Source organism: Xiphophorus couchianus, chromosome 22 (genome assembly GCF_001444195.1).
Source record: "Xiphophorus couchianus chromosome 22, X_couchianus-1.0, whole genome shotgun sequence".
NCBI classification, from domain to species: Eukaryota; Metazoa; Chordata; class Actinopteri; order Cyprinodontiformes; family Poeciliidae; genus Xiphophorus; species Xiphophorus couchianus.
Window position 1 is genome coordinate 5,729,285 of NC_040249.1, and position 23,508 is coordinate 5,752,792.

The following is a 23,508-nucleotide window of genomic DNA, read 5'->3' on the forward strand; positions in this document are numbered from 1 at the left end:
GTGTGTGTGGACTATAAGGGGTTATAGCAAAGAGATATAGATATTGTGTATAAATATAAATATGGGAGCTGTATGCACAGATTATACAGATTATACAGAATATATAAGAATGTTAGGGAATGGATTATAGATAAATAATGGCAGATAAAATTTACAGGTTGTATGTGTGTGTGAAGAAAACAGTCCGTGATGTGTGTGTGTGTGTGTGTGTGTGTGTGTGTGTGTGTGTGTGTGTGTGTGTGTGTGTGTGTGTGTGTGTGTGTGAGGATAGTCCATGTGTTATTGTTGTATGAGAGGATAGGGGAGTACAGTCCTTATAGTTTATGTTTTATGTCAGGAGGTTCAAAAGCGTGGCAGCTGTGGGAAAGAAGCTGTTCCGGTGCCTGGTGGTTCTGGTCCGTAGGCTTCTGTAATTCTGATATTTTGCAAGGTTTAAGTCGCTCTTTTTAACACACATTTAACCTAGAAAAATATTAGAGACTTTCTTAAGTAATTTCCCTGCTGGGATGAATAAAGTACTTCTATTCTATTCTATATTGGCACATAATCTGTAGACTTCAGCGAGCTGACAGTACTACAACTCCCATCATTACTTCGAGTTTACGGAAGTGGGAACCTCAGCGAACCAGAAGATGGATGCTTCATTTATTGAACGACAGCACACTGTGATGATTCGGGAGGGGCGGTGATGTCAACTGTCATATAAATGAAGAATACCGTTTTTGTAAAAAAAAAAGCCAGTGTGTAAAAACAAACACCGCCTTCGTGAGCCTTGGTTACCGTTATGACGTGTTGGGAATGATGGCTGTTGTTGGGTTGTTGTGTGTAGCCTAGCAGGTTTATTGACTGTCTGAATGTGGTTTATTGACGGTAATATTTCAATGAAACCTTTTGACTCGGATGAAGAAGAGGGAGAGCAGCCGGGAGCCAAGCAAAAAGAGCTGAGACGTAAGCTAACACTTTGCTGAGCCGCGTTTGCTAACTCCCTAAGTAGCAGCCAAAAGTGTTGCTAATGTGTTAAAAGGCTAATTACTGCTCTGCGTTTATTTATAAGCAGAGTTCATTGCAGTTGAATACAAGGAGGTTTGCTTGGCCACAATATCTGAGCAAATATTTTAGGCTTTAGCTGTTGTTAAGCACAAGTATGAGTTCAAAGTGAGACATCTGTTCATGTTTGGCGTCAATTGCTTAGAGGATGTAAAATACTTTTTAATCCCACGAAAATAGGGATTAATTAAAAGCCTTTTCTCATTGCAAAAAACAAAGCTCTTTTCAGAAAATGCGACGTCTTGAATCAATACGAGCTTAGAGGAGCTGGGTGAATAATTTTCCAAATACTGTATATGAACTCATATATTTGAAAAAATCCCATGACTTCTTTAATTTGTAGGCATGACTTAATAATAACATTAATTATTATCATTAATACTGATAATTATCATTAATAATGATATTCCGATCTCATTTCGTCTTATTTCAGTCTTGGAATGAATTATAATCACATTCTTCAGACATAAACATAGAGTAAATAAACTTATTTATCCATACTTATTCATATTTAAGGATTTATGTTTTTCCAACTAGGTACAATATTAAAGTTGGAAAGAAAGAATAACACATTTAATTCTCTATATGTTCAGTGTATGTTTATTAGCAGTATAATAATCTTTCAATGATAAATAATTGAAATTGAAATACTGAATACTATACTGTAAGAATAATATTTAAACAATAATATTATCTGACATTTTATTTTTCCCCATTTAATAATCTATTGACAAATTCTGATAATTGTACTTTTATTTTTATGTACTTAAAATAGACATTTCCAAATGTGCAGGGTCCTTCAGCGTCACATGTTGACGGTTTGGGTAGGTCACATGTTTTACGTGGATTATTGACGCGAAGGGTTCTAGAAACCGCTGCTGAACCTTCAAAACCCGATGATTTGGTTAGGTTTAGGGCAAAAATTATGGTAAGGCATAGGGTAAAACCCCTCGCGTCACATATTGACGCAAAAGGGGTACCCTGCGCGTCAATATGTGACGAGGACGGACCATCCGATGCGTCAATATATGAGGAGTTGGGAGTGAGAATGGGCTGATTATTATTTATGAACTTATTTATTCTCTAAGTTGTGGTATTTTAGTCCCTTTTAACCATCCAGAAGGATAGTGACATTTTTGTTTTTCCTTCAGCTTCTAAAGTCTCCTGTATTTTCTATTTGTATTTTCTATAAATAAATATTTTTTACCTTTTGTGTTTATACTGATTTCAGAACGAGCAAACCAGAGCCTCCAACAGCTGAGCGGTGCTCTGAACCAGCTGGACCCTGATGAAGAGGATGTCCGACCCGCTGCAGGTGACGTCTTCCCTGAGGAGGACAAGACAGCATGGAGTCACAAGACTCAGAGTGAAGCAGGTGAGTCACTATTACTCTGTCAATTTGCTGTCTGCCATCGACACTGTACTTGAAGCGCACCACTTCAGATTGTGCCTGCTCATGGTCATGTTGTTGGAGCTGAAGTGAAAGTTTTGTTTTGTTTGTTGTGTGTGCAGTTAACCAGCTGAAGAGCCTCCTGTTGAAGCAAGGCAGAGAAATCCCCACCTCTTTATCCCCTTCAGGGAAGCAATCTCCATCTAAGGTAGACATGTATCATTAAATCGTTACAGACTTTATTCCCTAATATGAAGTGTTTATTAGAATAAAGTAAAAAGCACTCTGCTGGTGCTTCACTGTATGAGTCTGTTTTGTCTTTCTTCTCCTTAGAAAGTGCGCCTGGATGGCAGGTCCAGTTTACCAGCCTTTCGGGACTTGGTTCCAATGAATTATGACCAGTCTGAGTACATTCAGCACCTGGAAGCTGAAGTAAAGTTCTGCAAGGTTTGTGCTAAAAATTTTTTACAAAATCCTTAATGTAAGTTTACCTTTTAAGACAATACAATAATCTCACACTTGTAATCCAACCTTTTATTTCGGCACAATTTTTCAGTCGAGGAATAATTGTGTATATATATATATATATTTTTTTTTGCTTTACAAATTCACTAAGGGGAACAGTTACTGAGACTGTCGGTAATATCTTATGCAGGCGGCTTTTGTCTTGGCACACAAAACAATTATGTCATATTGTGAAATATATTTTTCCCTACATGCTCAAAAGGCTGCATTTAATAAAATAGTTATACTCCAATGATAAATATGGCATTTGTTTGAAGGTGTTATACATATCTTATAATGCATATATATAATATTAAATGTAATTAAATTTTTTTTTTCATTTTTTCCTCCGAAGAGTTTTTGCAGCGCTAGTGGCTCGTATTTTTTCAACAGTAGGCAGACAGGAAGGAGGGTGAGGAGAGGGGAGAAGACATGCGGCAAAGGTCGTCGGGACCGGGAGTCGAACCCGCGACGTCCGTGTCGAGGACTAAGGCCTCCAAACGTGGGGCGTGCTAACCCCCTGCGCCACCACAGCACGCCCCTAATTTGCCTAAGTTTTGACCAGCTTACTGTGCACTCACTGTGTCATAGGAGGAGCTGCAGGGACTGAAGCAGCGGATCAGAGTGGTGGTGGTTGAAAATGAGAAGCTGCAGTCTGAGCTCAAATCCAGGATCGCGGATCAGTCTCTGAAAGATTATCCAATCCATAATTCTATGGTAATATAATAATAATTATCATCCTGATTGTTTAAAAATAATGAAAAAATATTAGTTAGAGGCTTCATTATGTTTCCTGTTGGCTTCTTTAGGTGCAAAACAACAACTTGATGACCTCAAAAACGGAGCATAACACCTGGAAAAATGACCTGGTAAGGAAACATATCGTGTTCTCTTCTGTTTTCCAGTTGCTTTTAAACTTTACAAGTCCATCGAAAGATGCTATAGCCTTTTTTGCATCTTAAAGGGAAGCCTCTTCAACAACATAAAGCAGTCCACATGAACCATAGAAATACTTTCAAAAAGGTTTTTGCCTCCTTACCCACTGCTTCTATTTTTGCTTTTATGTCACACTGAAATCTTTTAGATCACCAACCAAGTTTTATTGTCTAACTCACTCTTTGCAAAATCTTGTAGTTGTCAGCTGGGTGTGGTCAGTAGATTGAACTCAGCTTTCTAACAAATTTTAAAAGTTAATCAAGTGACAAGTGTAGTTTATTCCTTTTTCCACACAGAGCCTGGTTGGTTTAGCTATCTTTCCCCCCTTAAGTCAATCAAATCCTTATTTAAAATCTGCTTTTTGTATTTACTCAAGTCTTACTAGTCTAATGTAAAAAAAAATCCTTGATCTAAAATGCAAAAGTGTGGCAAAAATAGAGATCTGAAAGGGAGCAAATACGTTTGTACTTAAGTCTAATACAATCAGCAGTGGCTTAATCCCTTTGTCGTCAGAATGCTGTAAAGTTCAACTGTGTGAAACATGGTGGAGTCTTTGTGGTTCATAGCAGAGCTTTAGAAGGTGTTGACTCATATGGTAGTTAATTTTTTTTTGGTGGGGGGCTTTGTATTTTTTGCTAATTTTGCATCGAAATTGCTGCATGTTTTCACTGGAAGATTGTTATACAAGCATCATCTCCTGACTCAGTTTCTGTCCCATCACACACTGATGAAGGAGCAGTTAAAAGTGATCCACCAGGCCCAGACTGAAAGCTTGGAGGCTCAACTCATCTCTCTCAGGTCAGCTTGATGCATCATAAAGAAGAATGTAGCATATTCGCCCTCATCATTTCCTTTGACCTTTTTATACGTTTTGCTTCTGTTAACAGAAAGGATCTCTCAGTGAGTCAGAAGGAGTGTGAGGAGGTGAAGGTTCGTCTGAGACACAAAGAGCAGCAGGTTGCAGAAGCGTTGAAGGCCGATGGAGCTGCCCGTGTAGCCGGGTTGTGTCTGCAGTGTGCGCAGCATGAAGCGGTGGTGGCTGGAACTCATGCAAATCTGCATGTGCAGGCTATTGATAGGCTCACAAAGTAAAGCAAAGTTAGCTCAACCAGGCCGACACTACGAGAAAGAGCTCGTGGTGCTCATGTTGTTTCGTTTGTGTGCGTCAGGGAACGGGATGAATTGCTGGCAGCTCTGCGTGCGATGCGGGCGAGTCAACAAGAGGCCCAGCAGAGAGAGTGGTCAGCCTGCCTGCAGGTCAAACAGGCTGTGGAGATAGCCGAAGAAGCCAATCTACAAAAAACTAGGGTGAGTAGCTTTTCACATGGATTCATTCTGGATATTCTTTAATATACTATCTCTGAGTTATCTGCAAATATATTCTATCTCCACCACTCCTGACAAGCTCTCTGCATCTGTTTGCACTCGACTAGGTGGAGATGCAGTGTGAGCAATTATCCAGGGAGCTGGCGCGACAGAGGGAACAGCTGGACAGAGAGGCGCATGCAGTGCGGGCCAAGATGGCGGAGGCCCGAGAGGAGGGCCGGGCTGAGGCACGCAAACAAAAAGAAGAGCTAGCACAAACGGTACATCTTGAAGCCAAATACGTCAGTGTATTTTATTGTGATTCGGTGTGATGGGTCATAACATAGTTATCAAGAGGAAAATGATACATGACTTTGAAGATGTGAAAAGTGCAAATATATTCCAAGAGGTGATTCAACAAACTATTGACTCAAAGTGCTGAATATGAATTCATCCCGCAATAAAATAAGCATTTTACCATGTGTTCATTCATCCATTACAAATCTCAATAAATTCTGTTGAAGTATGTCATTGCAATGTTTAAGATGAAGACATCCTTTCATATTTCATATTCAAATTATGTATTTAAACGTTATTTAAGATTACTGTTACTGTGTTGTAGGCGTCCAGCCTGTCTCAGCAGGTAGCCGAGCTGGAGGGGCAGCTGGACCGAGCTCACAGAGACAGGAGTTCACTGACCAATCAGCTGGAAGATACGCTCAGCAAGCTGACCAATCAGGAACAAGACAATGCCAAGGTGCACTGTTTTATTTGTTTGAGAAAAACTTCATTCACTCTTCACATTTTTACAGAAAGCAGTGCAGACGGAGTTTGAGTTGAGGTGAAACATAGAACATTGTCAGACTTCTTTAACTTTAGCACAACACAGCAGAAAGACTGAAACCCACATTTGGTGCTGGTCATTTTTCCGGATCAAACGATGGTTATACTGCATAACCATCAAGGGATGGAGGTCTCAATGCTCAACACTCGGATGAAACCAGCAGCGTTTACTTGTAATGTTCTTGTGTTTCCAGTAGATGGCAGCAGAACATCTGTTTTAGTGTCAGTTTTGCACTCGAATACAATGGTGAAGAATGAAATCATTTTAAGTTTTGATGTATTTAGGTAAAATTTTAGTTGTGTTTATTGAAGCATCTCGATGAGATGAGAGGTAAAAGTATTTCAGTATAGTCCTATATAGGTCAGAGAGCTGTAGTGAGGAAAGCTGTATAATACATCTCAAGGTCTGGTGACCTAGTCAAAGCATATTAAAAGCAGAGGTATTGCAAGGTAGTTTGAAACCAGTTAATTATAAATCAGTGGTGGTATTGTAAAACCTGATTGTTTTGCTGTCTTCTCCAGGTATGTATGGATCTGCGGTATCAGCTTAGCAATGCCAGCCTGAAGAAAGAGGAGGCTGAGCGAGAGCTCAGAGAGCTGAAGGCCAAGACGAGCAGGCAGAAGGAAAAAGCTGCACAGGTAAGTTTTCATCCAGCTTCTGAATTTATTGTTTTATATCTGTTGTTTTAACAGCAGATAAATTAAAATAATTTATCATTTTAACTAATAGTTGTAGCATAAAACGGTAAGTGGACTGAACTTATCTAGCGCTTTTCCAAACATTTGGCCACTCAAAGCACTTTACACTAGAGTCACATTCACCCATTCACACTCACAATGCACACATTTGTACACTAATCGGTAGGCAATTTAGGGTTAAGTGTCTTGCCCAGAGGCACATCGACATGTGCGACAGGAGGAATCAAACCTACAACCTTCCAATAGCAAGACGACTACTCAACCCACAAAGCCACAGTCACCATAATAACTCATCCAGGGGATAGCATGTAATTATTTTGAAACTTTGAATATTGTTGTGCATAAAATTCAAGGTTAATTTTAAAATAATAGGCTATCAGCAAGAAGTTAATTTATTACAGTTGTTCAATGTAAAAGGTGCTCACGGTTGATTTCACGTCTTCCCCTTGAAATTGCTTTATGTGTGTCTTGTTGGTTAATCAAGCACAGTAACGTTGTTATGCTTAAAGCAGGTGTTGGTACCTTTGGCAGTGTGGGCAGGTGTTAAGCCCAGCTGGAAAACTAAATCAGAATCCCATAAAGGTTGTCAGTAGAGGGAATCATGAAATGCTCTGTAATACTCTGTTACACGGCTGCTTTGACTGTGAACCCGATCAAACATAGAGGACCAACAACAGCAGATGACATCGTTTCCTAAATCATCAGAAATGTCTCTCTGTAGACCTCAGGCAACATGGATTGTTTGCCTCTCCAGTGTTCCTCCGGACATAACTATCCATGTTTTCCTACCATACAACTTTCCTTTTATAGGCTTGGACACAGCAGTTTGTGAACAGAGATCTTCTCTAACAGTGATTTTTTGTTTATCCACCATATGCATGGACATCAAGTACTTTCCGCCTAGTCTATACTCTCTTTATTTATACTTTATACATTTATAATTTATACTTTTTAGTTTATCTTTAATCCTGATCACAGTTTTCTTCCTGCGTTATTTTGGGAGTTGGAAGTTAAATAGTGTTGGTAAAAATCATCTATTGCTTTATTTATTTGTTTGTTATGAAATATGTGCATCGTAACACCATTATTTGTTTTCTTGACTTACCAAGTCTTCACAAGATTGTAATCTTGGTTTATTTTGTTTAATGTGCGACGGCAGAAGATGGGTGTTGTGAAAGATTTCCCCACCTCCGCTAACTCCTCTTCTTTCCTCTCTGTGGGACAGGAAGTGGAAAGTCTGAGCTCAGAGCTGGTTTGCTGTCGGCAGCGTTTGGAGGCGGCCCAAAGGGTTGGGAGCCAATGGCAGTCCAAAGCTCTGAGCCTGGAAGAACAGCTGGCAAATGCCCAGCGCCAACTGCACCTCACCAGGTAGTACCTAATCCTATTATACATGCCACCACACTCACACAAACACACACACACTCATGGGCACACAGCACTCCTCTCTGCCCAGCTCCTGCCCAGCTCAGCCCAGTCCAGTTCAGACCAGCACACCAACTGTACCGCACCAGGTAACGGTTAATCCTATTATATGAGCCACACACACACACAAATGTGCATGCGCGCCGCTGTGTGGCGGTCCCGGTACCAACTGGACCTCACTAGGTCACCTCTAATCCTGTTAAGCATGCCACAACATAATGCAATAAACACGCTCAGACACACGCACACACACCGCTTCGTGCCACCAGGCCAGTGCCCAGCCCAGCAGCAGCTCCAGCAGAGCCAAAATGTCGCCTAAGCCTTTCTTCTATCCCTGGCGTGCACACACACACACGCCTCAACACACACAAGCACAACAGCGCGGCTGATGGTCACTGGACAGCCTGGCCTCCGTGCCACCCGCCTGAGCTCTGCACCCGTCCTCGCTGCGGGCGCTACCGGCGCTCTCTGTCTGTTTTTCTCATATTTTTCATATTTTCTGTATTTTTTTTCTTACCTCCTAATTCCTCAGATATTGTTTTAGATGTTTATTCCACATATTTATCTGAATGATTATCTGTATTTTTCTCTTTCAGCTCAATGGTTTTAAGGTTTTGAGATACTTCCTCACGCTCCTTAATAATTTAAACCTCTCCAATGGTTAAAATAAAAGGAATAATTATTTCACTTGAACTATTGCACAATTTTCCCTCTCCTTTTCTTTGCCCTTTTCCTTTCCCTCCCTCTTCATTTTCCTTTCCTTTCTCTCCTTTCCTTTCAATTCCTTTCAATTCCTCTCCTTTCTTTTCTGTCCTTTTCTTTTCTTTCTTTTCTCTGTGTTTCTCCTGTCCTCTGCCGGCTTCTGTTTCCCCCTCACCATTCCCTGCCAAGCTCTGCCAGACCACGCCAGCCACTCAGGTCTCTGTCTCGCCCCCGTTGCCCACAGCCGACGTGTGTGAGATGGGCACAGATGTGGCAGAAGTGTCCCGTGGTGCTGGGGGCTGTGGGGTGCTAGTTTGCGTGATCTGTGTGCGCTTGTGTGTTGGTGCGTGTGTCAATGTCCGTTTCAGCTTCTTGCTCTAATCTGTGCTAAAGTGTGTTGGTCTGTCAGCTTGCCAGCACTTACACATTGGCTCCATGGTGGGCTCTTGTGTGTTTAAAGCCTGAAACGAACGGTGTGTGTGAGAGTGTGGGTGTGTGATTTTTCCACCAGCTGTGGAGAATGATGTGCATATTAATGTGGCAAACACAATGACTTTGACCTGCATTGGAGGAGCCACTGTACTGAAGCGTTTTACGCCGCATGTGTCAGTATGTGCATGAGAGAGTTTATAGTTTTATCTGTCCTCAGACGCAAACTAGGTGTTTGACAGCTGTTGACTTGGCCTTGCATGTAGCCATTAAAATTCAATTTTAGTCATTATAAGCAAAAGCCACTTCTAATTTTAATTTATATTGAAGTATTTCTCTTTTAACAACTTATTATTCTTGTATTTTAAACAAATCATTGCAACATTTAAATATGGAAATAACAGCAATCAAAATCCGGCAGACCTGAGCTTGGACAAGTTTACTTTTTCAGAAACATGACCCCATTTTGTATCCATGTGTTGCTGTTTTACCTTTTCTTTTTGCATTTTGTGCACATAAGCCACTTAAACTATACGGTGACTGGACAGTTAATTTTTTTTTAGTAGTTGAGTATCTTTGTGAGTTAATTAGATAAATTGACAGAACAAGTCTCAAATCTTACATTCAGTACATTTTAATTGCATATTAAACACCCTATATAAATTTACATTGCACAATAACTAGGCAAGTTGTATTTTTGTGGATTCATTTTGTTACCTAACAGGTAAGGTTTTTGTCTGTGTTGGGAACATATCTGTGTGCACAATTATACGGCAACAAATGGAGAGTGGGATTACGATACTACTACGTTCTTTTCAAAAAATTATTAAAATGCTTCTGTTCATCCAGTCTCTGTTTCTAAAGGTGTCGACCACTAAATTTCTGTGCAACAGCAACCTGAGGCTCACAGGCTGTGTATAGAGTAGTGGATTGTTTTCCTTCACTGTAACTCGCCTGTTTTAGAGAAGTCCATAAGTTCTTAACAGGGTTTGGGTTTGTTGAGGAAAAGGATCGTGCAGTTCAACACAGTGCAACATCATGTTGTTTCTAAAAAAAAAAAAAGAAAAAAATGAAGACTTTATTTTATGTCCTACTGCTTGAGGGAAAATGTATTTTGAAAGCTGGCAGTAGATTTGGAAGTTAATTTTTGTTTTTGGTCCTTCTTTAACCCGAAAGGGTCCAACTAGCCCATCTTTAGTAATACCATCCTATTCCACCTGAAACTGATTCATTAATGAGTGAATGTAGGGCCCAGGTCAGAAAGTCATCTCTTAAACTGTTTCATTTTATCACATCACAACAGTTAGATTTAATGTATTTCATTTAAATCATTAAATATGTTAGACCTACAAAAAGTAGGTCAAACAGGTAAACCCGTGTGAAGGGCTCAGGGGTTCAGATCCACATCTCAGGTTGGAGAATTTGTTGATAGGATAACTATCATTAATGGACTTCACAAGAAAGAAAACCTTTAGAAACATGTAGAAGAAAAAGAAAATGATCTGGGTAGTTGGGACCTGAAATGAACATTTAGCCTATATGAAAAATCCTGCGACTGGAGGAAAACATACACTGCACATGCTGCGATGACTCTTTCCTTGACACAGTGAAACATGGTGGTGGCAGCATCATGATGTGGGGAGGTTTTTCTAAAGCAGGTTCAGCAAAGCTGTTCAGAGTTAATGGGAAAATTAATTAAGCTAAATAAAGGGAAATCCTGGAAGAAAACCTCTTCGAAACGACAAAAGACTTGAGACTATGGAAAAGGTTCACTTTCCTGCAGGACGTCGACCTTAAACACACAACCAATCACGATCTACTGCCATAGCAAAGCTGTATTTCTTCATCTTCTATTTCTGTTTTTATAAAGGTTTTTGGGGAACACATTCACTTTATTCATACTTGCCATCTACAAAGCCTTTGTGAGCTTTTGTAGCCTTAGTGGGCTCGTATGCATTGCTGTGCGGATTGTAGCAGGAGTGTGAGATCCACTGCAGCTAAGCTGGAAGCTATTCATCAGCCTCCGAGTTCAAAAGCAGGATTTTGATTATCTTTTTGCAACTCCTTCCCTCCCCTCTTTCATTCTGCTTCCCATTCATGAGCTGAGTGATCATAGCTGGCCTCCAAATAGTGGACAGAAGCATAGGCAGCTATTTAAATTTTATTAGCCCTCCCTTCCTCACTGTGCAAACTCACACTTGCACGTGTATTTGTTCAAGAGCAGTTCCAGAGACGCTGATATGCACATCAGCTGAACCCACATGCCTGCACACGCAGGCATTAATATAGGCTCTCACACACCCGCAGATGCAGGCACGCACGCGGGGGTCCCACGGCGGCTGGTGCGCTGCGCTGTGCTCCAGGATTGGATCATCAGCCAGCTGTGAGTTGGACAGCCCAGGATCTGTCCTAATCCCCAGCACTCTGTTCACATCGCCTCGCGTGTGCGCACACACTCGCTCCAGTCCCGGCCCCAGCCCAGCAGAGGGCTTTACAAAGTTTGGTTTGTTTGTTTGCTCCAGTCTTTCTTTACTTTCTTTCCTCCTTTTCCTGCTTCCATCCGGCCTCGTATCTTCCCTTTGTTGTGTTCGCACATCCCAAAGGCCGTCCTGAAAAAGCGACCAGCATAACTTCTGTCCCCACACATGCCAGATAGAAACGAGTGGTGGTTGTGCATTTGCATGCGTTAGAGATTCATGACTGGCGGCCTACTTTTGGTTCGGGATAAGTTCGGTATCTGCGAGGCACCAAATCTTCCACCAGTTCTGTTATCCCCATGAAATCAGGCATTCATGTTCATGAAAGCGACAGCAGAGAACGGAGCTGGTCAAAAACATTACTAGGATGGTTACTCTCACCAAACTTAAGGTTCAGGGTTCCAGTAAAAAGAACAATTCATAAAATCTCATTCACCGATATAGAGCTGAAAAACGAACTTGCTAATGAAGCCTAATGCCAGTAAAGTAGATGGGTCTGCATTAATGAAACTTGTCTGACATTGAAAAATATGAAAAAATAAGTTACGGACACATTCGGATTATGCATAGCTAGAACGTTAGTATTAACAAAATCTTTAGCTTGAATTTGAGTTCATATGGTGACGATGGAAATGAAGAAGTCAACATGATTGGTCATTTGAGGAGGAATAGATCAGGAGCAATGTTTTCTAGCAGCTTGGTGACTTAACAAGCCTGCACTCTACCTGTGGTTTTGAATGCACAGTTGTCTCCAAGTCTGTCTGTAACGGTGACAAATAAACATCTGCCACAACAACTGTCATTGAAAAGGATACATTTTGGCAACATTCAGATCCGTGATGTAATTTCTACTTCAGTGCCGATCGGCATTGTTTTACTGATGTGCGTGTGTGTGTGCCAGGCCTCTCATTCCTGAAACATAGAAGTCGTGAATGGAAGCAGCAACATTTTTCTCTTTTTTTCCACATAACCAGTCTGCAGTTTACACTTTTTGGTTTTTAATTTCATTTTACCAGGCAGGACAGATTAGGAAGATTCTTATTTACAACTTGACTGAAATGGAAGAACAAAGAACAAAGGTCTTATAAAATGCAGTGGTTTTCACATTAATAAAGGTTAATATCACTTTTTTTATATTTGAGCTGCCACATCACACTTTGCCTTTAACATTTTACCCTTTTATACTTTTGTTTTTGATGTACTTAGTAATCGCTCACGTCTAAAGACATAAAAAGTGTCATTTTGCTACTTCAGATTTAGGTTGAACTAGGCTTGTGTCCTTCAAGCAATATACTAAAACAGCTATTTTATTTTGGACGTTTTGCATAAAAAATAAAGTTTATGAAGTTTTGAAAGCAGAAATTACATTAAAGGTTTGATTAAGATGTCTTTCTCTTGTTGGCATAAAATGTCATTGATTATATCTTTTCCCACTTTGATGTCACAATGTTTTATCAAAGAGTAAAACAAGTTGGTTAGCTGTTTGATTTGTGATTAACCATTGAAGTTGATATGATGATGATGATATTGATAAATGATGTAGTTTACTAAAGAAAGTATTGAAGAAACAAACAAAATGACAATTTGAGATGGAAGTAATTTTTGTATTTCTGTTCTTCTCCCTGAGACTCTAAAATCCTAAGATGGACACTCAGAGACAGTCTTAGAGACAGATCGCATGACCGTCTGCTGCGACCCTCGTATACAAAACTTCACAGAACTCGATTAAACATGCCACGCTGCTCCTCACTCTGCACCTTGACTTTGTTCTCATTTCTCTCCCCCTCCTCAGTTCCAACTCGTGACAGCGAGGCCTGGAAAGGCGGTGAATCGAGCTGAGTGTGTGTGCGAGGGCGGAGAAGTGTAAATGAGGAAGGTGAGGCAGCAGATGCCTCGTCCCGCCAGAGGCTCGCTTTGAGCAGCGAGCGAAATCTGGGCGCGACAAAACTGCTGCAAACCAACTCCGCGGGAGGCACTTGTCCAATCACGGCCCGGAATAAAAGGGCCGGGGCGCCATGCGGGCTGCAGCCGCTCAGGAGGAGCGGGGGCCATAATGAACCTCCGAGCGCTGCCAGCGAATGCTCACACATTTGAACACGCCGTCGCTCTTGCTACCTGGCATTAACAGTGTCTAACCTCTGTCACCACATGCAGACATGCACTGCCTTCTGCAGCAACTCTGTTGGGGTGTGTGTGCGTGTGTGTGCACATTCTCAGAGCATGGTTGCATGTTGGGGTGTGTGTTTCCGAGCAGTTTGATGAGTTTGTGTGCATCTCTTTGGGGGAATGTTATGTGTTGATACCTTTGGGCTACACCTGTGTCTGTGAAGTTTAATGTGTGTGTGTGTGTGAGAGAGAGAGAGAGAGAGAGAGAGAGAGAGAGAGAGAGAAATGGCAGCAGGGCAGTGCCAGGTACAGGGCTTGTTGTGTATCTCTCTGTGTGTGTTTATGGGCGTGTGTGCTTCTCTGGTCGGCGGCCATGTTGTTGGGTAGCAGATGGCACCATGGTTGGCAGGGGAGGGGCTGCTTAGCACAACTAATCAGACAGTTACGGATAGGGCAGCTGGGAGGGCTGTGGGCCAGCCGTGTGCGCGTATGTGTGTGTGCACCGCAGAGTGGCATGATGTTGACAGTGGTGGGCCCGTTGGCCCGGTGACGAGACCTTGCTGCGTTCTTCCCTCCTCGCTGTCAGAGTGCCCTCTCTGCCATCCTGCTCCTCACCTCCCTCCATCTCTCCGCTTCTGTCTGTCTCACTCAATCTGTTGAGACCTACTTATGTTTTTAAATAATATTTTTTATTGCTTTGATTCTGTCATGGTTGGTGACTGTCTGACTTGTTTGTGGACTTAGCTTATCACGGGACTAAAACCTTTGTCATTTATTTGTGGAAACCAGTTTAAGGCCAGTATAAAAACTTATGTTCTTCAATGTCTTTATAAATATTATATAGATATACATTGTAGAAAGGATAAATGGTCCAGGAAGTAAAAAAAAAAAAGCACTCTGGCAATTTAGACTGATTGTATCGTCATTCCCGAAGCGTTAAACTTTAAGCTTGTATCATGCTGCATTTGCTTTATCTTGGATGTAGGTGCTTAAAACTCTTGCTCCTGTTTTTGATGGAAACTTGCCTCCAATACTTCAATATTTTACCCAGCCTTGGGCTGTGATTATGCATCTAGTCAGCGAGACTAAGCAATGCATGAAATTGGGTGTAGGGATGCTCGGTATATTGTCACTAACATCGATATCGACTGATATTGGTCATTTTCTAACATATCGGTATCATCTGGTAAATCGAACTATTAACAATCGATATTTATTATTTGTTTGGTCATGTGACAATGAGTGTAACTGAAGCACAGAAGCAGTGGTGAAGTCAGCGGTATCAAAAGAGTACAGAAATCTATATCATATTGCTAAATATTGGTGATCGGCCATAACAATGGTATTAGTAATGCCCAAAATTTATACATCAGTTCATCCCTTCTTTGGTTCATGAAGATGAGATGAAACGTTTTCACTTAGGTTAAGTGGTACTTTGTTGATCCTGAGGAAATTACGTTCAGTACTTTAGGTGAATCTAGGAATCCAGATTTTTTTCTTCTCCAACAAATAGACACTCTGAACTTATCCATTGTTTTTTCTATGCATATTCATCACTCAAAATATTTTCACACTAGCGAAACACACTCAAAAGAGCACAAGTTTAAGATAATAAAACTGATAGCCAGAGATTCTCCTTCAGGATTTGCTCGTAGAAAGCAGAATCCAGGTTTCCATCAATTACGTCAAGCAGTCCAGATCACGAAGGAGCAAAGCAGCCCAGACCATCACACCACCATCTCAGTAAACATGTTTTTCTAAAGATGGAAAGGGAAACGCACCTTCCATAAAGTTCCACTTTGGTCACATCAGTCCACTCAGGATTTCCACAGACATCTTTTTTGATCAAGGTTTCCTTTTGGAATCATGAGACAGCTCTTTGTCTTCTTCCTGTGCTGCTACGGCCCTTATACTTTTCTCCTAGCTCTTGCAAGCTGTGTGTTGTACATTGTTGCCTTTCTCACTTAATACACACACTTACTTAATTTGTGTCTAAACCTTTCAAGTTCACACGTTTCAGATTCAGTAGTTGCGCTTCTCTTTAAGTACGAAGACTCTCAGAATGAGTTGTTGTCATCTGGCCGTCCGGTGGGGCCGGGTAACGAAACAATAGACAGATCGCTGACTGTGAGACCTCAGGCAACGTGGAGGCAAATCTGTCGGCTACAACTGTTGCCACCCCAGCCAAGTGTGCCCTGGGACACTGGCCTACATACACACACTACTGCTGGAGGACAGAGCGAAAGCGAGCACCAGCCCTCTGTCATGTATCTACTGCTGTCTTCACCTGATTCTCTGCTTGCCTCTTTCTTTTAGATCCCTCTTCATGCTACACCTAGTTTCCGCCAAGGTTGATTTTTTATTTTTTTCAGTTTATTAGGAGCTATGCAAGAGTTTGTACATTATAAAAGGGTTCCACTGTTTCCATTATGTGGCATATTCATAATGGAAACATTACACAATTACTGTGTGTATGTGTGTGTGTGTGTGTGTGTGTGTGTGTGTGTGTGTGTGTGTGTGTCATCTGGTCAACTTCGGGCCTTCACACACCCCTGCTGTGTGGGTGGCAGCATCAGTGGCTTTACACAGTGCCCACTGCCCAGTAGGCACAGCTTTCATCCAACATGACAGAACCTCTCTCTGCTCCTCCTTTCCCCTCATTGCTTTCTTTTATCACTGTCATTCATCTCTCTCTCTCTTTTTTTTTTTTTTTTAGCTTTTCATGGCTTTTTATCTTTCATATAGCATATCTTTGCTTGTGTTTTGTTTAAACTATTGCCTTCAGTCCTCAGCCTTCTCTTTGTTTTCCTTTACGGCCATAGCAGTAACCAGGTCTCGTGCTTTGGATCGTGGTGTCTCCATCGTCTGGTTGTACCAGGAGATGCTCAGAGGAAAAGTCAACAGAAAGGCAGGAACTGCAGGGAGGTAATCCACTCGGTAGGGAAAGGAAAAACAATATGGAAAAGTTAAACGGAAACTGAAAAACTAGGAAAGAACAGAGGGTTTTTAAAGGATTATCTATTGACTTCAGATATTCTTTGTAATAGTAAAACACAAAGTCTATATCATTTCTAATAAAGAAAATATTTGTTAAATATTTGAAAAAATGCCAAATACAGTAATTTTCCCAAGAAATGTAGTCAGTCTAAGCAGTCAGATTTGCAAAATATTCAAGTGCTTTGAACCTCAGAAATAACTGAACAAGTGAATATAAGAAATAAAAATTGTTTATTTAATTTTGAGACTCCATGCTTCTTATACAGTTCATTTCAGCTTTATTCAGTTCTGTTTGTTTCAAATTATTTATTTTGAAAGCGCCAACTTGCAACAAGGATAATCTCAAGTCACTTTTAAAGGAGGTCCAGTCCTCATGCAGCCCGGTAGAATTTGAATCAGCCCACATTAGGACTTTATGATGATGAGGAAACATCTGATTACTATACTAATTTTCAGAGATCAGAGATTGGGATTTGAACCCAGGACCTTCTTGCTGCAAGTCAACACTGCTAACATCTGTGCCACTACACATATGAACGTCAACTTAACTTACAATATTTACCTACTTTGGACCAACAAATACTTCGTTTTTGTCCATACAAGACCTCGTTTGTTTCAGCTACACTGAATGCACATAATAACTTTTTAAGAACACGCTGTTTTATTGCATTTAAAAAGAAAACTCACTTTCTGACACAACAAAACTAATTAAAATAATTGGCCTAGGAGAAATTGGCAGAAGGCTTGAAAGGAAAAAATGCGGGGTAGGTTAGCAGACTGATATGGTGCCTGTGCCTTCCTGCTGGTTGGCCCCGTTATCATGACGGTTTGGGAAGGTGAGTTGTGTTTCAGACATTATTACTGATGTCTCAGGTGTGAAGTAAATTTCAACACAGCTGAAACGAGCTCAGCACTGAAGAGTATATGTTTGCTGTTCTTAATTATGTTCTTTGTTCTTAATAATGTTCTTTAAAAATATTATTATTAAATCACATTATTTTCTTTTATCCATCAGTCTGAAGGATAATAAATTATTTTTCATAATCAGAAATACAGTGACATTTATCCATTCTACAAAATACGCCTTTTAGAATGACAACATTGACACTTCAGTTGAAATGAAATAATTATGTTGTGACTAAATCTGTTAGTCATAACACAGATTTGTTTTAATGATAATAAAAAAAAACTAAACATAACTTCAGCAAACAGGAAACCTGGTAAACCAAGGGGACAGAGAATGAATATTGAGAGTATTATTAGCTGATTAAATGTCTTACTTTATCAGTTCAAGTCTTATCAATGCATCTCTTTCTCTGAAATGTTATTCAAAGTTTTAGTCATAATTTGTAGCTCCAAATCCCTGAATGAAGGTTAAGAAAATGTTTCAAAGGAGGAAGACCATTGAGGTCCAGCAGGTTCCGTTACCAAAAAATCCTCAAGCAAAGGCTTTACTATTGACCCGAACTTTAAGTCACCTCTCAACGAACCGGACCGGGTTCCTGAACCTGTGGTTTTGAACTGCCCGTTTCTCGGGTCAGTGGATGAGACATGCTGGCACAAAATCTGCTCAATCTGGCCACGGGTCTCTACGGGGAATCACTGGATGTTTGTTGGTTTCTCTCTTTTGAGTTCTGAACTAAAAGCAATAAAATTTGTAATAATAAGATGGATTTTGTCTCTGTCGCTGGTAGAGAAAGAAAAACAAAACTAGCCTTACATATTAATTAAGATGAGCAGGCTTGAGAGAAATGTTGACTTTGTACATTACACACAGATCAGTAGTTTTCTCTTTTTCTAAAACTCTGTTCTACTTTTCAGAAAAAGATAAATCCAAAACGGAAAAAGATACCACTAGCTTGATGCATTTTCTGCTCAAGATCTCAAAGTAGACAAACTTTGTTTTTTTATTTTTATTTTATTTTTACTGACCTTTTTCTTTGAACAATTACTATGGAGAAGTATCAGCATGGTTGCATCATCATACATTTGATTTTCAGTGTCCATATTGTCCGATTGTGGCGATAGTGTCATCCTTGTTTCTATCATTTTTTTTTTTTTTTTACCATTTTCAACAAATTAACCATCTTTCAATCTCATTCGAGTTTTCAGACAAGCAGGAAAACTCTAGAATGCATTTATTTTGAAAGCCTTTTGAGTTCAAAACTAATAGGAAAAACAATACTGTAAAGAAATATTTTGACTTACATTCACAGTTTTATAACTGGTCCAGTCATAAACAACAAATAATGTGTTAAAAATTATATCAGGTCAATCTGAGATTACAATAAAGGCTTTCTGCAAGGGCTTGTCACGTGAATGCAAAAATATAGTTGTTTTTTTTTTTTCTTTGAGTGTCCAAATTGCTACAATATAACCTAATTAATGAGTACTTTTTGCATAAATCTGACCTTCAACATTTCCACATATGTTAACCACAACCCTCTCCGCAGGGCACAGATTTGACATTGACGTTGAGTCCGGCGTTCTGGATTGGGTCGGTGTGGGAGCATATTGTACGTATGCTGCGTGTTTATTTTTAAAATAATCACAGATGCCTGCGCTGCCAGGCTGCTTCTCTTGTGTTAAGACCATCAGTCGCCTGTGCCAATTAAGATTTTTAAACTTCTCTCGCTCTGTTTTGTGACTAGATGAGATGATGACAGAGGCCAATCAGCAGCTAATTACTTCAATCTAGAGCCGGGCTCCTCTCTGTGGGAATGTGTGCTGCAACAGCAAAATGTTTGTCTCTGTTTGCTGCTACCCCCGTGTAAATGCCCACAGCCGTTAATAAGCACCGAACTACATTTTAAGACAATCAGACTTGCAGCATTGTCCAAACTTTCAGGGTGGAGATAATAATTAACCATTGCGGTTTTCTGCCTTTTTTTTTGCCTTCTTTGGGGTGGGGGGGACAAAATTGGCTTATCGCTAACCTTCATGACAGCAGGGGGGAAGATGGGCCTTTAGCGTTCCTTGAAGAAGAAACGAAGCTTGGGCCGCCCGCTGTAAACAAAGTTGACTTGCTAACAGATGGATTGAATGACAGAGAGGCGAACCGAGCCAGGAGCGGGCCTGGCAGCATCGCACCGAGCAAAGAGGGAGGGAGACGAGGGTGGGGGGTGGGGGGGAAGAGGTGGCCAACAGGAGAGGAGGTGTGAACAGGTGCAGGGCCGCTGAAGGAAGAACCAGCAGATGGAGAGAGACACAGCCAGTTTAGTTACAGGAAAAAAAGGGTGGGAGGAGAATGAGGAGGGAGCAATGGAAACAGCAGAAAAACTAGATCAGGCATAGATGGAGACGCTCTGGACGGATAGACGGACAGATAGGTAGAATTAAGAACCGGGCACGCTGCAGACAGGCTCTCAGGCTCCATCCAGCTCCGCCTGTATTTGATTTGTTTGTTTAATTTGGTGGAACAGCGACATGAAGAGGAGAAAAAAAAAATTAGCACAGTGTGATTGATTTGCATCACCCAGAGGTTTAATGAAAATGTGCTAAAACACACCGAGGTGTTTGCTACCAAGAAAGAAAAAAAAAAGTATGGCACATGGATTTTCTTTTACACAAAATATTTCAGATGTTTATTGTGTGCTGCTTCACAGCAAACGCTCAATATGTCGCTGTATTTCCTCTGTCGTGCTCTTATTATTGTTGGCAGAGCCAGAAGACAGGCCTTCACAAGGCCTCTGGCTAATCATGTCTCAGTTACCAATGCGAACAGGCACACTCGCATACTGCAAGCAGAAAGCATCTTTGTAGTTCTGCACCACAAACTGTTGAATATGGATGCAGGTCTGACTGATGCAGTCCATCATAGACAGCTGCAGTGGCGCTCGGCAAGAATGAATCATCGTTGTGGTTTAAGATCAAACAGATGTGGTTTTATACTACGCTACCACCTCACCACAGGAATATTGGCAGTCTCGTTTTATTTTGAAGAGTATCAAAGTTACAAAACTGGATCCTGTAATGCTTTGGAATGAGTCCGGACCTGTGTATCTTTACATTTTGTCACGTCCCAAGCACAAACTTCAATTTATTTTATGTGGTAGACCAGCACAAAGTAATGCATAATTGTAAGTTTGAAGGAAAGGGATGCATGGTTCTCAGTTTATAATTTTACCAATTAAAATCTTAAATGTTTGTATGCATTTATCTTCAACCCACCGGTAATTTTTTAATTAATCAGTTTCAAGCGTTTTACTAAATGCAGTTTTCCACATTTAGACAGAAGATTTTGACCCATTTTATTTTTTTAACTATCTCAAGCTTAGCTAACAATAATTTTCGAGTTTTGCACGATCAGAGCAACTTTACTACATGTTAAACACAACATCTACAAATTGCAAATAGGACTTCTTTGGGCTTTCTTCATCTCGGAGCACAACCAATAGATGTTTTACCACTGATTCTCCTACCTGAGCTGTGGATGTATGCAGCTCCTCCAGAGGTACCACTGGCCTTAGCTGCTTCTTTAATTATTGCCTGGACAGGTTTCCTATGCTTGCTTCTAGATCATGGATTATAATTTGAAGGTGCTCCATGAGATGTTTTGTCAGTAAAGTTGTAGATGAATACGTACTAGGAATAGTAGAGGTGATCTAAATGTGACCTCAAAATCAGATTGATTTGCATTTGATTGATTTAGATTTCTCTGGTTCTTCTTAATGAACTCACCATAATTATCAGGATCCGAGGCAGTTGTTGTTTTTTTTTGCTGTGAACAAACCTTGTGTCTGAGCTGTAGGCTCAGTTTACAGCCTGTTTATCGTCATATTTATTTCACACCTGTTGGTGTGTAGCAAGAGAAGCCACAATGAATATGCATTAATTTGATGAACTGTTTCTGTTGCTTTGCAATCGGATACTAAAGAAATGATTGTTTAGTGTTGCAACTTAACGCATTCTTAATGCAACTTTCTGGCTTATCTGATTTAAATGAAACCAAGAGATAGGCTGCACCAGCTGCTCCCTCCACCCTGCATGGACAAGCATTATAGACGATGGATGTTTCACTCTCCAGACTTTATTCCTGATTAAGACTCTAGAATGCAACCAAATTTCTCAATTATGCAACTAAAAAAAAAATCTGAGGTTGCACAAATGCGACCAGTCCATCGAGGAAAATCAAAAGCCACCCATATTTCAAATCTGTTTGCTAAATTACAAATCATTCATCTGTTTGGTTCTCATGAGACCAAACACTCATTAAAATACATCTTGATTCAAAAGCGTGTTTTTTGTCAACATTTTGTCACTATACACTGTTAGATGGTGATTTTAAAACAGACTCCAGTTTAGTTGCCAAGTAAAGCTTTGCAACTGCTATTTTATTCCTATTCCCACACAGAATAAAGTTATCGAAGCTCACAAGCTGTGCATTAAAGAGCCTGTATTTACAGTCGGATGCTCCAGTCCTGGTTTGACAGAATTGTTATAGATTTAGATCTTAGATAGTTGAGATAGTAATTTACTTTGCCTCTTAATCAGAAGTTGGAATTCAACATTCAACACGTTCAGTAATGATTGGTGCAACCCACTGACAATCCAGTTGAACAACATGAATATTTTGCACTTAAATATCCACAATGTTATGAAAGCTGATGGAAAAACCAGGTGATTTTTTTTTTCTTGTCATTTAATCCTGAATTGTGTGTGTTTGTACCTGAGTGAGTGTAACTGGAGGTCGGGGTGTCTGGCATCGGCAACTTTCTTCTGATTCCTCCAAGTACACCGTCTGAGATTAATTTGTGCTCGTCCTTTGATAAACCGCGGCATTTGGTGGTTCTGGCGTGAGATGCCGGCTTCACCATGGGGTGCAGCAAACTCTGCGCTTGGTCAGGCCCTGGCTCCCCACATGTAATGGGCAACAGCTTGAATAGTGCCCACTTAAGCAGGCTGTGTGGACTGGGCTCCCTTTTTTCCTTCCTCACGGCTCCAGCCAGCTAGCCGGCCAGCCGCCGCCTCTGCCACCTCCCACTTACCCAGCAGCCACTGTACCTGGCTGCAGCCCCAGAGCCATTCCAGCCTACCTTAGGCCGCTGGCCCATGCAGCTCCCGCCATACTTATCAAGCTGTCCTGCAGTGCAGCGGGCCATGCATATACAAACAGGCACAGCTATCTGCTAACTGAACATTCAGTCTATTGCCTCATAGGCCCAAACAAGTTCCAGAGACCATTCACCAATTAACTGGCTGGCAGATTATCGCCCAAGGAGATCTGAGCGGCTCCAGCCCTCCGTATCCTCACACCGGCGCCCCAAACACCTGCTCCAGGTTGGCTTCCCGCTGACACCTCTCCTTTCGCTGCCTGTTTTTTATGCTTTCATTTGGTGGTAGCCATTTTGTGCTTACTTTTAATTGGGTGAGCAGAATGGCGTGGGCTGCCTAAACCACATTAATTTGATTTACTAACTTCAGTTTGAATTTAAGTCAAGTTAAAGTCGATCCAGCCTTCCCCCCTGTCCCCCCCTGTACTCCAACCTAAAGAAGTAGACGTTTTAATCTGTTTATCCTCTTTGCCTCGGAAGGTAATGGAGAGAAGCATGAGCAACCAGATGCCAAATGTTTAGCTCTCTTGTCTTTTTTGCCTCCCTATCTTCAGTTTTTGTCACCCTCCTCTTCATCACCACCACTCTATAGCTGACT

General features: G+C 40.9%; 1 protein-coding gene across 3 annotated transcripts in view; it reads left to right on the plus strand.

The window, feature by feature from the left end:
• The first annotated feature begins 756 nt into the window (after window positions 1-756).
• Window positions 757-23,508, plus strand: part of sdccag8 (SHH signaling and ciliogenesis regulator sdccag8) — a 47,727-nt gene continuing 24,975 nt past the window's right edge. The window contains exons 1-15 of one of the 3 annotated variants that reach the window (XR_003594212.1): window positions 757-948; window positions 2,279-2,422; window positions 2,560-2,645; window positions 2,771-2,884; window positions 3,533-3,658; window positions 3,751-3,810; window positions 4,611-4,675; window positions 4,765-4,965; window positions 5,047-5,185; window positions 5,311-5,463; window positions 5,805-5,939; window positions 6,548-6,664; window positions 7,950-8,092; window positions 16,683-16,785; window positions 19,311-19,373. Coding sequence is in view for 1 of the 3 variants with exons in the window: in XM_028007661.1 (XP_027863462.1) it covers window positions 855-948; window positions 2,279-2,422; window positions 2,560-2,645; window positions 2,771-2,884; window positions 3,533-3,658; window positions 3,751-3,810; window positions 4,611-4,675; window positions 4,765-4,965; window positions 5,047-5,185; window positions 5,311-5,463; window positions 5,805-5,939; window positions 6,548-6,664; window positions 7,950-8,092 (1,577 nt within the window). In the remaining 2 variants the exon portion in view is untranslated. The remainder of the gene's footprint in view (window positions 949-2,278; window positions 2,423-2,559; window positions 2,646-2,770; window positions 2,885-3,532; window positions 3,659-3,750; window positions 3,811-4,610; window positions 4,676-4,764; window positions 4,966-5,046; window positions 5,186-5,310; window positions 5,464-5,804; window positions 5,940-6,547; window positions 6,665-7,949; window positions 8,093-16,682; window positions 16,786-19,310; window positions 19,374-23,508) is intronic. The other 2 variants (XR_003594213.1, XM_028007661.1) reach the window with 2 other exon arrangements.